General features: G+C 43.7%; 1 protein-coding gene across 1 annotated transcript in view; it reads right to left on the reverse strand.

Annotated features, from left to right (window-relative positions):
* Positions 1 to 13,651, reverse strand: part of trim62.1 (tripartite motif containing 62, tandem duplicate 1) — a 30,988-nt gene extending 17,337 nt beyond the window's left edge. The window contains exons 1-2 of the mRNA XM_086117980.1: positions 13,562 to 13,651; positions 11,823 to 12,359 (exon numbers count right to left, since the gene is read on the reverse strand). Coding sequence (XP_085974106.1) covers positions 11,823 to 12,230 — 408 coding nt within the window. The 5' untranslated portion in view covers positions 12,231 to 12,359; positions 13,562 to 13,651. The remainder of the gene's footprint in view (positions 1 to 11,822; positions 12,360 to 13,561) is intronic.
* Between the last annotated feature and the right edge of the window lie 158 nt (positions 13,652 to 13,809).

Here is a 13,809-nt window from a genome sequence, read left to right on the forward strand (position 1 = left end):
AAATGTTTTCTTCTTCCGAGGGTCCCGTAACAGAAAATAAAAGAGAAGCAGTGAATTAGAACAACTTTGAAGTCAGCATAATGGAACGGATCATTTTGGAGCATCCAATGGATTTGCCATATCAGTAGTACATTTGTACCAGTGACCCAGACTCACAGGCGAATAATTGGCCCTTACAACGAGAGCTAATAATAAAATGCCGCTTATATTAAACTGCTGCATACATTTGAACTGATCGCTTGAACCATACCCATGCTAAAGAAATGCCTCGAACTCGCACTGCCGCAGGGGAGCTCATTTGTTATTCAATGACACTTAAGCAATAATTCACAGCCGCGTGACAGCCTCCACTTATTAACCTGACCATCAACCTAAATGGGTATGAGTACCTAATGGCATTATGGCTAATAGGAAAGCATGAGGGACTGCAAAGCTCGTCAAACGGCAATTAGGGCAAATTGGTGATTGAATTGCTAAGGTTAACTTGGAAAATGCTGACTGCACACAACATTAGGTACACTTTTGTCCAATGGATGTTAAATTCATTCATTCATTCATCTTCCGAACCGCTTAATCCTCACTAGGGTCGCGGGGCAGGGGCGGTTCTGGATCAATTTCACTGAGGGGGCCGGGCTGGGGCCAGGGGTTTTGATGGGGGGGCACATTCAACCCAGGGCTAAAAAGACAGATTCGAAATCTTATTTGACTTTTTATTTCTTCAGACTTGGGTGTCTTGAAAGGCGCTTATAAATAAAATGTATTATTATTATTATTATTATTAGGAGGGCTAAAATGTCTGCAAGCGTAACAATACGTCTGTTGAGAATATTCAAGCCAGGGGATGATATGGTACCAGCCTGCCGGGGACAAAAATTGCAAATACACTGAAGCTAGATGTTTTACATGCATATCATTATCCAAATTTTAAAAGGCAATGTCTTATATATTGATCCTGTTAAATAAAAATTAAAATAAAAAGGGAGACTAAAAAAGTTACACACACACACACACGCACACGCGCGCACACACACACACATACACATGCACACACACACGCACGCACACACACGCGCAAATAGCACTCGTGTCGTGGTAATTTCCTTCTCTGTGGACTGCTTCTCATTTTCCCGCTCATTTTTAAATGGCGCAGCGCACTAAAGGGTCCGACTAGAATGTTAAATCACGCACTTTGGTTCCACCTTTCGCGTCGGCGACTCGGCACGACTGCGTAATCTGCGCTCGGAGGGGGGGGGGGGGGGCCACAGGGGGGGCCACAATCGGTGCTACAGGGGCACTGGCCCCCGTTGCCCCCCCCCCAGAACCGCCACTGTCGCGGGGGGTGCTGGAGCCTATCCCAGCCGACTTCGGGCAGTAGGCGGGGGACACCCTGAACCGGTTGCCAGTCAATCACAGGGCACACAGAGACGAACAACCATGCGCAATAACACTCACACCTAGGGACAATTTAGTGTGTTCAATCAGCCTGCCATGCATGTTTTTGGAACATGGGAGGAAACCGGAGTACCCGGAGAAAACCCACGCAAGCCCGGGGAGAACATGCAAACCCCACACAGGGAGGCCGGACCTGGAATTGAACCCGGTACCTCTGCACTGTGAAGTCAACGTGCTAACCACTGGACTACCGGGCCGCCTTATGTTAAATTTGGAATTCAAATTAATTTTAGGTCGGCAATAGCCCAGTTTGTAGTGACATACAAATGCAAAGCACCACACTGAAAGGTTCTTGTAATATTTTGTCTCTCTCAGGTAGCTAGCTATCACCTATCGACGGCATCTTTTGAATTGGCTCTTATTATTTTTTCTGCATATTTACCTTATGTGTCTGGCTTGTGGTGTTCAAACTAACAGAAAAAAAACGGTGTTCCTTCCAAGGCTGGTAATTAGCCCAACACTGCTCTTGCATAATGTGACGAGGTTCCCCTGAGACTGAAAACAAGAATGCGGGAGCGCCCCGAGCTGTGCCCAAGTCATGCGGTGTTCCACTAAAGCATGACTTGAGCTGGAAACACAGGTTGACAAGCAAACAGAAATTTGCCCTCACTCCCTCAGGTTGACAAAAGAGACGTTGAACAGGTAAACCACCCCCGGCTTCAATTGTGGAAGGAGGCGGATGAGCGACTGGGAGCCCGAGTGAAGACTTCCAACAGCAGCTGGTCAAATGAAATCATCTGCTGCAAATCACAAGGATGGGGGAATTACAACAGATTACAGTGCGGCCTTGCCCACTACCAGGGAACAAAGGTCTCTAATCTGTTTTAATTCTCCGGCTAATCAAGAATTCAGCAGCGGGTCCGCAATCCCGAACAAAACATTAAGGTGACACGGGCAAAACTCATAAGGTACATATTTTTGTCCTTGACTTTCTTTACCGGGCTGTCTGCCTCAAAGGGAGGTAGAGTGAAAGCAACATCCCCCGCTGTCTGCTCACATGCATTTAATGTCATCCGGGCGCTGCTTTCGCTACTGATCTGCATCATATTACATTGAGGAAAGGCCTCAACACTAAACCTAGCTTTAAAATGTGAAATTTCAAGAGAACACACTGACGCTTTGCATTACCCGGTCCGCCGGGATTGACTGTAACTACAATGAAAATCACCCTCAAAGTGTTACATTTTTGGAGTTCAACATTTTTGGGAAAATTAGGACGCAACAAGTCTCCGGCGGTTTGGATGTAGCACGTCGCACCAGGCAACAGCAAATCTTCTGAGACTTTGGCTCACACTTTATCTCAAGAGAAAATTCCCACCAAAAAAAGCATTTTTACTGCGCCAATGATGCGTGTTTTGATCAGCACTGAGACGCAATTTCAGAAACACCGACACTACTGACAATTTTTGCTTCCCGTTCTTCCTCGAAAATGTGTTCTTGTATGATTTGTTTTTAATGCGGTGAAATAACCCAAATTTGTATGCAAGTCGGGATGCGCCGGGATCCATCAATTAAAAAGAACTAATCACAGTAAATATTTGTAAGAAAAACACTTGCTCAACCCGTATTGTTTTGTGTTTTTTGTTATTGTAAAGTGTCCTTGAGTGTCTTGAAAGGCGCTTATAAATAAAATCTATTATTATTATTATTATTATTATTACTTGCGGGCCATAATTATAAAAAAAATCTAATGAGAAACTGTAAGAACCCACCTAACCGTGCCGAGTTGAACTGCATTACTACACATTATCCCGCTGCGCAGTAGTCAAACTATCCTACGCTACGATGCTAAGGCGATGGTAAAGTCAGACCAATTAATATTTGTAAGAAACAGACTCTTAAGCCATCAATTTAAAATAAAAATGGCAAATACAGCGGCAGCTAAACATTCTTTCTTGTATCATTGCTTTCTTCTCCGTATTCTTGCACCACTGAGCAAACGACCATTGAGGCAATTTGTCACCTCGAAACATTGTATGTCGTGGTAAAATGAGACACCAATTGTGTCTTGAGTTGACAAAGGTTTTACAATGGTGACAGACAAATAAATCCCGATGAAAAAGAAAAATTGCGTTGAAATTAAAACAGCGTGGAAGTCAACTTGTGCTACTAAATTGACTTGGGAGGTTCCACATGCAGTACGCCGTATGATCAATATCCTCAGAGTGCACATTGGTCAGATGTTGCTTTTAGCTCCCTGCCGTCTTTGAAACCGTCATAGCAATCTTTTATGCCTTCTATTAAAATGGCTTTCTAGGCGCATGCATGTGACTAATGCAATCCGCAACATTTCTAATGCACAACAGATACACCAACTTCTGACTCTCACTTAAGCTAAGCGCGGGCCAAAAGTAATCATCTTAACAAGACAAAATGTTGCCTTTGATGGATGCGCTACCGGCTCCACTTACTCGGATAAGTGCTTCTGTTTATCTCTTAATCTACGACGATACGTGCAGAGATAAACACTCAGTCCTGCCACGCGCATCCTGTGTGTTGTCAGGAAAAACAACTTTTCAATAAAAGAGATCCTTAGGACTTCAAATTTTCTCATGGGATGTGACTTCCTGTTCATTGGGATTCAAATTCTGTTAGACGTCTGAGTCAAGGTGAACAGTGGCGGTTTGGCAAGAATGGTCCCATATCCCATTTTTATCCACATTTAGAAGAAGCCAGAGTACAACCTGAAAATATTGAAATTCTATTAAAAAAAAAAAATCTGATGTGGTGAACCACGATAAAACATTGGACGACTGCACATTTTTTTCTTGTCTAAGTGTGTGTGTGTTTTTTTTTTTTTGCCTGAGCAATCTTTTTAATACCGAATCACTGTCTGTGCCGGGCAAAATCGATTGCTTTGCTAAACAGATAGGATTGAGATTACCTCATTAGTCACTGACATCTTAAAGAAATTCTCACAGCAAAGACCGCAAAAAAGGGGAGAAGACTAAACGAACCAGAGGTAAAGCTGCCGAGAAAAAAAAAGAAGGGTAGGCAAGGTGATGCAAAACCCCAAGGGTGGTGGGGGCGTCATCTGTGGGTGCCCTTGAGAAGGCCTGACTCATTACTGCGGAGGCACAGCCAAGCGTGGCGGCAGCGGCGGGAGCAAGAGTCGGCAGAATGAGTGGCAGCCTGGAAGAACACTTCAAAAATAGGTGTTGAAGACCGCCCGCTGCGGCAGAAATGCAAATGCGCTTTCATATTTCATGTGGCTGGCGGACTGGTAAGGGGTCGACAGCAATGGCGTTCATAAGACATGACATGCGAGGTGCATCCGGATGCTTTCGATGGCAGAACCGCGTGGGTGGTTTCACCACAGCAGTCATTTAAGTCTCCAGAAGCGTGGGCTTTATTCTACCACACAGCTGCCTGATGCTCTTATTCCTTCACATGCCGTCCACTGGATCTATCTAACTCTCCAAATATGCTCGAATTCACAGCACCGCCCACCCAGCCAACTCCATCATGCATCTGGTTGTTTACTGCTGTCAAGTAGAGTGCAAAGACTTCTTTCGGGTCAACGGACAGCAGGAGCGCTTGGTGACACACACAGTCTCAATCATACAATTAGGGAGATGGGCCACAGTCACCGAAGCACTCGTCAGCCAGTTGCTAAACTCCAAGAAAATCACTATTACAATATTCACACAGGAGATGCTGCCATCCACGGATCACGGCCAGACACTCACCTCGCCTGTGTTTTCATTCGTTGAAAGTTCTTTCTATATTGCACATTTTCACCTGTTGCGGGTGGGTGTGGAAATAATTCCCCGTGATGAAAGGGGGCTCACTGTATACATTTCTGCCAGTAGAGAGCATATAGCAGAGATGGGGGGCTCGAGTTGCTATTTTTTGGACTTGAGACTTGCTTGTGAAAAACTTGAGTTGACTTGGAACGGCATCAGTGATTGAAGCAACTCCAAAGGTAATGATTAATGGATTATTTAGTCCATAATATTGGCGAAAAAGGGATGGCAAAACGCACGATTTGCACCTCATGGGATGCAGACAACAACAACGACAATGTCAAACTTCATTCGTCATTACAAACCCACAGAGGGGTAAACTAATATCACAGATTAGCAAGCGAGAAGAATATTAGTTCAGGACCAGTCCAAGATATGTGTAGTTAAGTACAGCTAAGTCATGTAAATCGCAGTGGGATGATTTCCGATATCCGAACTACTCGTTTAAACTGTGGCGTTTCCGTTTGCATAGTCATGCAAATTCCCCTTCAGCCCGCCTCCCGTACCTCCCCCACCCTCTATTTAATAATGAGGTGAAGCGATGATGCATTTCGAAAGGAGCTTCTATGTGGCGAAACACAGATGTAAACAGCTGAATGCCAACGAAGGGCCTCTTTCATAGGTGGATATAAATTGGATATATATGCAGACTACTAACATTGTCCGTGAATCTGCAAAGTTGTTTTGAGTAACAGTTCTTGTCTCTCTCTCCATGTGACTTTAATTTAATCCTGCTTGAAACAGGAAGCATAAGGTAGACATTTGTGATCATAGAAATTCAGCATGTTAGAGGTTTCATTTATTATGCATGGCAATGATGTGATGTCATCTTTAGTCGACATCATCATTAAATGAGGAGATTAAGAAGCGTTGGCTCATATCTTGAAAATCACTAGTGCCCAAATCGGGTCCTTGAGAGCCCTGATTAAATCTCCAAAAGATCTGAACCCATTTTTTCACTTGGTTGGTCGTGCTTTATTGCCAAAGTCTTTCACAAACTCTCGTAACTCAGCTCCACAAGCTCTGCTCTTTACTGAATGTACTGTGGATGAAGAAGGTTACGCCCTGAGGGCATCCATACATCACATTCAAAAGGTTGTTTCATGTTGACCTTCTCATAATGAAATTACTGGATCTGTTCCAATTTGAGGCAGGGTATATTTCATGTTCAGAGTTCTCACACTGCACTGCACTGTATCACCCTCCCTTTGTGTTGAATTCACTGGCGGGTTACGCTGTGTCCTTTGCACTGGTATGATGACACACCGTTTACACAGCAGACACGGCATCCTACTGTATCATCATACCACCTTGTATTATCAAAAAGACATATCAGGGTTGACCTTTCCAAACCTTACCAGAGTCAAATAAACGGAACCGTACCGTTGTTGGGATATTGGCTTTTACTCTATGTTGAGTAGTCAAGTGCACCTAAACAGTTATGTGCTGGGTGAATGTCTGCCAGATGTGTTTATGTGTATGCGTTGCCGTTGGGAGCTTTTGAAGACACGTTTGAGCGTTGTAAATTTGGCTGCAGGATGCAAATCAGCGGGAGGCAAAGCCACCGCATGCAAGACGCCTCAAGGCCGGAGGTCAGCCGAGTGACATGCCAGGCTAAGGAGATTATAAGTCTGCTACAGAGCAACCAGGGGTCGCCCTCTTTGGTGGCCACCAGCAAGCATAACATGCGGTCAATGTGGAGGAGTCGTCAAGGCAGGGGGGGTCCTCGGTTTATATCGCCGTTCCGTTCCCATAGTGGTAACCTACATGAGTCTGTAAACCGGAACTGACCGTAGTCTATTACTAACAGATTTTAACGTTCCAGTGTAGGCACGTTTAAAGTAGATATCGGTTTGAAAACATTTATAGGCCGTATCGCCGTAAACTCCCCGCCCTCAAATTTGGTCTGAAACATGTCTTAACCCGATAATGCCTGACCCATCAAGGAATAGCAAGAAAAATCTGATTTTGGGGAACTGAGATGTTCATTAACCCTTGTAACAAAATCCACAAAAATATGTATGCCATATCCTGTTGCTTTAGATATTTGTTGTATCACATTGATAAGCATTATGTAGATTACATCTGAAAATGATAATTTGGCAAAAATCATATTTTAAACGCGCAGTATCAAATTTGATACTGATGATTTAATGTAATATAAAGAATGAGTTACATAATGAAAATGCATGTATCAAGTATGATACAAATGGCATTATAGGGTTTTAAGACACATTTGATGTTGAAGGGTTTGGGGAAACGGTTAAAGTAAGGGTTAAGGTTAGGGCGAGACCCGTCTCTGTGGGAATAGCTTGCTCTTGTCTCTTGAGTGGAAACATTACAGACTCTGGATTAATTCTCAAAACCAAAACTATGTGGACAGCAGTGTTTTATTTGTACATTGGAGGATTTGTTCAGGCATGCTTATGCCGATACACCGAGATACTGTTCCTAGAGGAATCATTTAAAAAGAGCTTAGTGAAAGTGGTTTAGCCGAATTCCAGCTGATGAAAATATCTTGTTCACACAATCATACAGTTTTGTTCAAATCTAGCACATTTTCATAAGTAATATCATACGAGCCATAAAATTCACAGAAAATTGAAATGGGACTAATCTCTGGAGAGATTCCTGAGCTCTACCAAGATGTATAGAAGCAAGGCGGTAAAACCCCAAACTGCTCAGGATTCTTATTCAAGTGTAGGCCCTTCGCTCGAGAATCATTTCATTGAGTTTAATGCCTGCACCGCGTTTCACCAGGGCTAGAGCCCGGTCAAATATCTATCCAGCCCCCATTCAGGAACGCCAGTAAGTTATTTATTTATAAATTGAAGTTGGAAAAACATTTTTAAAAAGTGCACAAGTAGCCATTCTGTTCCAATACAATTCCTGTTCCCATGTTTGTGCTGCAGCTGTATCTCATATGTATGTTTGTGAGGGTAGGCAGGGGCGGGGTGAGTCTTCATGCACATTCGCAAATACACTTTAAGCACACACTGGATCACTCTGATTGTTCGTAAAGTCGGAGCGAAGCGTTCCCTCAGCTTTGCCGTTCGTTTATTCAAACGGTACCAAAAACGGGAGTGTCGGTGCGCGCACAAAGCACTTCGACAAGGGACACGGTGCGCCAGTGCCTGCTGCATTCGGAAATTTATGGGAATTGAGCACACTCTGCTGCTTTGAACACAAGCAATCTCAGTAGTGTACAAACATCAGAGGGAATTTCTGAACATGCTCTTAGTTGTCTTACAGTCCATTTCAGCAATGGATCGCGATGTAAAAAAAAAAAAAAAAACAAATAACTCCCCCAAAATCTCCCACAGGTGCAATGAAGAAGAGGGTGGTTGTAAAAATGAACCAGGTCCAACTCCTGCAGGAGAACCAAATTGACCACCGGCAAAGTGATTTCCCCCCAGCATTTTCCTCGTTGAGATGTCAGCTTCAAGAAATTGATAGAAAGCTCACATTATTTCGATATTTGTGGTCCACATTTACTGCAGCGGGGGACTTTCTTCTGTTGCGTTTGTATTTGAATGCACCTTGCGTCTCGCTGCAGGCGTCAGGTGTCAATGTTTCATGCCACGTTCCCGTCATGACACTGTCCATTTCAACCACAAGGGTTGAACGTATCACAAACGACAATACAAATATGAAATAACTGGCACCTGCCAATGACCCAAGAGTTCAGCCTGCAACACACACACACACAATAAATCCCTTCCTGCGTTCACTTACAGTTTATAGCTCGGCACCCAAGCGGCCTCATACATATTGTGTTTTACAACAGTAGTCCCATCAGCATTCAGAATACCACTGCCACTGAAAACAGAAAAGCACGCAGTCTCTGTTGGCAAAATGTAGAACGGGCCATGGCTGAATGGGAAGCTGGGCATCATAAAGCAAATCAATAAATGCTGGTTAAGTGTGATGTTCGTTAACGTCGCAAAGTACACATCTAGACGTGGAAATTTACTTATTAAATGTATATAGGAAGGATTTAACCTGACACCCCTTCCGCCCTGTGTGTGCAGTGTGACAGACGGGCCGAGTTGGAGCACCGGTGCTGTATGCACCAGGAGAATTATGCCCTCGCGCTGTGCGACCAGATGAAGTTTTTACCAACACACGAGGGCAGTTGCGCCTATAATTTGTCGCAATATCGAGCCCTGACATTTCCTATGCATGGTTGTTTATTTTTTTTAAATATTTATGCATATTAAATAAATACACTTGTATTTACTTGTATAACCAGGAGAGAAAAAATCCTGTCACTGTTCCCTGCATTGATGGATTTCTGTCCTGCAAGCTGTTGTTCTTCTTTCTCTTATTAATTCGGATTTTACGGGAGTAACCTGCGCAAAACAAGACCCCGGGCCATGTTTAGACCAGTAGAACAACGCCAGGTTTATTTTTGTTTTGTCTTGGAACAAGGCTTGCGAAAGGAGACTAACAATGACACACGCCAGATAAGCAAAACCACAAACTGTGTCCGAACCTCTCTATCGTTCATCTTGCACGCAGAGTAGATTGATTGGTCATAATGTCTGCAGTGTGTAGTGTCTACCGCATGCATGGAAATATATTTGCGGCCCTGATCATGAAACAAACCACAGTGAGTCAGTGGAGGACGTGCTTGTTGAGACGGTGATTCATTGAGATGATGATGCAAGCTCACGGCACAAAAGGTAACAGAGGACCACTGCTGCGCACATCAGTAGTGCTCCCTCGTATGTATTCTGTTATATGGGTGCTATACCTTATAAAAGGTGTCGAGAATCCTAAATGCATGTACCCATTTTCTATTTTTAGGGTCATACCAGCAGACCTTAGGCACATCCGTGGCCGTCAGCCCTTTTCCGAGTCTTAAATAAACCTAACAGGCATCATGTTTTGGGAAAGCAGGAGGAGGTTGGAGTACCCGGAAACCAAAGAGTTGGGATTTATTTTTAATCATACCTGAAAAATATCAGAAATAGTCCGTACCTCCGAGCACCCATCAAGAAATATTTGAACAGTGAGAGAATCTTATCAGATCCCCCATATATACCGGATTTTCCGTTCAACAAGGCGCTTCGGAGTGCAAGGCGAAACTTCAACGAATGGCCTTTTTTTTAAAAACAGTTTTCATATATAGGGCGCACCGCATTATAAGGTGCATAGAACAGACGTTACAATAGTGGCTGCAGTTGCATTACGTATCCACTAGATGGAGATATGCTAAAGGGAAAACAATACAATATAGCTTCTTTTTTTTTTATGTAGAACTTTCACAACCACTCCCTTGTTCGAAGACAACTTTCTCCTTCAGGTAGCAAAGCCTTGAAAAAACCTCCACACAAGAAGGCATCAAGTGAGTTCCAAAAGCCAGACCATTTCGCTGTGAGAGCATGCCACTTACTATTGGTAATATGAACAGGAAAAAAAAAATGCCATTGCTCCACAGCCTGAACATGTAATTCTGGCACTTGAGCATTGTTGATTGGTTGTGCCTGCAGGCGATGTTCTTAGGCATGCTTCTATCCGACAGGCCGTTCCTATTCACTGGCTGGCAAAGATTAGGAAATAAAAGCAAACCGTAGGAAATAAAAGCAAACCTTGTACAAGCTGACCACGTTTGTGATGTGAAAGATTTCTTCGAGATAAATCGACACTAAATCCAAGACTGTGCTTTGGTGTTTTTCCCTGTAGGAGAATTGCCACTTGAAGACACTTGTCGGCTTAAAAGTGACCACGGGAAATTGCTTTGTTCCCACAGTGCTCATACTTCCTTTCAGTGCCGCAAATCTGGGAAGCCTCCAAGGCTCCGGCCAGAATACAAAACGGCAGATTGTTGAAGAGCTTTCCGAGCTGCGGGACAAGCTGCTTCAATCCGAGGGAAGAGAAGCATCATCATGTGCTGCGCCTGGTGACATTTCCTCTACCGCTGATTGATTTGAACCTTTCTCTGGCTTCACACAAAGGCTATTCACCGCGCTGTCCAGATGAGCACACGCCAGGGATGAGGAATTTCAAATCATTTCCTTGATCGACTAGGGGTGAGAAAATAATGTTGAATTCAAAGATTGTTATTTTATTATTATTATTTTTTTTCCAATGCTGATTTTAATGAGTAGCATTGCTGTTGGAAAGTTCAACGTTTTCTTTCGGACATAAGTAGAAACTGACCCTTTGGGGAAAATAAATTTGAACACAATCCTGACTAAAACAACCATAGGAAGTACCTTGATGTACAAATGGCCCAAATTTGTCCCCCCCCCCGCCCGTTTTTTCGAGTACAAGACATCGCTTGCATTTTCTTCCCGTACTGCACGGACCGATCGACTTATTACCAAGATATATAGTGAACCGTGACTTTTGGTGGACCATTACACCTCGAGCTATTACACACTTGGTTTCACTGTTATAACCCCCCTCCCCACCCTACCCCTCCACTCCCTGATTGAACAAAACCTTCGTGGATGAACAGTAATACTTGCACAAAGCACTTGAACCAATTCTAAAAGACATGTACAAATAAATGTCATTTCGACTTGGAGCAACATCGTGCGAAGATGGAAGCTCAGGAAATGTGAGCCTCGCCCTTGGGAATGACCAGTTCTGTGCATGCGTGTGTGCGCGTCCTACCTGGATCTCCTCATAGGCCTCGTCAATGGTGGTAACCTGATGCTGCTCGTGGAGCGCCGGCTCGTCGCAGAAAAAGCACACCAGGCTCTTGTCGGTGAGGCAGAAGAGTTTGACCTTCTCGTGGTCCTTGCAGGGGTAAGAGCTGCGCTGAGCGTTGAGGATGGCGTCGAGCGGAAAGGCTGAGTAGCGCTCCACGATGTTGGACAGCTTGAGGCTGGGCGACAACAGCGGGTCGGGAAAGGTGCGCCGGCACTCGGGGCAGTCACGCGCGCCGTGCGGCTCCTGCCTGCTCCAGTGCTCGGTGATGCACTTGCGGCAGAAGTAGTGCTCGCACCCAAAGCTGACTGGATCCTGGTAGATGCTGAGGCAGATGGAACACAGGAGCTCGTCCTTCAGACAGCAAGCCATTTGCGAAAAAAAAAAGGGGAATGTCGCACCACACTATGGCACGCTTTAATCCTCAGTTGTGTGGGTCATTGCCATGGGAGAGGAACAATTTGGAATCCTTTGGTTTGCCGTTGTTTTTTTTAAAAATCTCTGTTCGAAGACAAGAAAGAAATCATTAACCACGGCACCATTTTTGGTTAAACATTACCTCCAGTTAAAATGTCAAATGTCATGTCAAATGTCACTGTGTCATTTTTCAGCAGCATGCGATTGTGTTCAGTTGGAATTCTACACCGTAATCCAGCCTGTAACCTAGCACTAAATTCAACAAAGAGGAACATGATACAATAAAGGACAATAATGGAGAACATTTGGTGTTCTTGTAGCCATACGGCTCTTCCATTGAGCAAATCGAAGAAACTCTTGTCCTCTCAGACATACACAATTCATGTGTTTGACAGTGGCATACCGTGCGCTAAGTGCAGTGTGAAAAGGCCTTTGCAATGGACCTCCGTATATTTGCGGAGAATCTTAACTCATACATCAAAGCAGTCGCATCACAAGGTGCCACTGTACATCGTTATATTGCATTACTCCAGTGTCAATTATCCGCAATACTTCACTGCTCGTGATCAGCCTCCGTCCCTATCCCAAAAATAGCTGCTCTTCACTGGCGGTAACCCATTAAATTCAGTAAATTATTGGTTAAATTGTGTATTGTCAATAACAACATTAAATAAAATAAAAAAATACGAAAACTTTTTGTCAAATAGATGATTAAAGAATCGTAATCAAAATGATTACAAAAAAATTAAAGACTCACAATTCAAGGCAGGGTAAGAAAAGACAGGAGTTCATCAGGGAAAATGAGGCAGGAATAAATCTCGTTATGAAATGAGAACGATTTAAAATGCTTACCTACCTGTTTACATGCATTTTTAATTACAACTGTCCAAATTCAACTTGCAGAAGCCAACTGACGAGCACCTGCAATGTCTCTGCTACTCCCTGACGGGGTCGCTATATATAATAAACCTGAAGTCCCTTTTTCGTAGAGTTTATTATCTTTGCTAAATCAAAGAATGACACACGCACGCGCAGGGGAAACATTCTGGGTCACTTATTCGGCTTTTTCGCTAGTAAACCAGATTTGTCAACACAAGCGAGCACGGCCAGCAGCAACAGCGGCGAAGGGGGAAGGAGATGAGACCGGACAGAGCACCTTTAAATAGTCCTTTAACAAGCAACACGTGAAGCCGGAACCCTTAAGAGGTCTGCATTTAGGATTAAATACAATGTCAATTCAACTGTTAATATTGGAATAATCCGAAAAAAGAGAATATTTGCCTTACCAGGGGATATGTAAAGACATCGACAGCTTCTCCGAGGCAAGTCTCCACCAGGAAGGAGAGCAACACACAGCGGCAACAGGCGCAACCAACTGGCCGCAAAGACGAGGGGTGGTCATGGGGCAAATGTATTACTAGGACATTAATAGCTCAAAAATTACTGTGAAAAACACATGGTATTCAAATTATATATTTTAAAGTAAATTTTCCACGGAATTGTCCTTGCGAAATAATGCAATTCAAACTTTATT

The sequence above is a fragment of the Hippocampus guttulatus genome, chromosome 8, assembly GCF_054856545.1.
Source record: "Hippocampus guttulatus isolate MCC_2025c chromosome 8, RoL_Hgut_1.0, whole genome shotgun sequence".
In the NCBI taxonomy this organism is placed as follows: Eukaryota; Metazoa; Chordata; class Actinopteri; order Syngnathiformes; family Syngnathidae; genus Hippocampus; species Hippocampus guttulatus.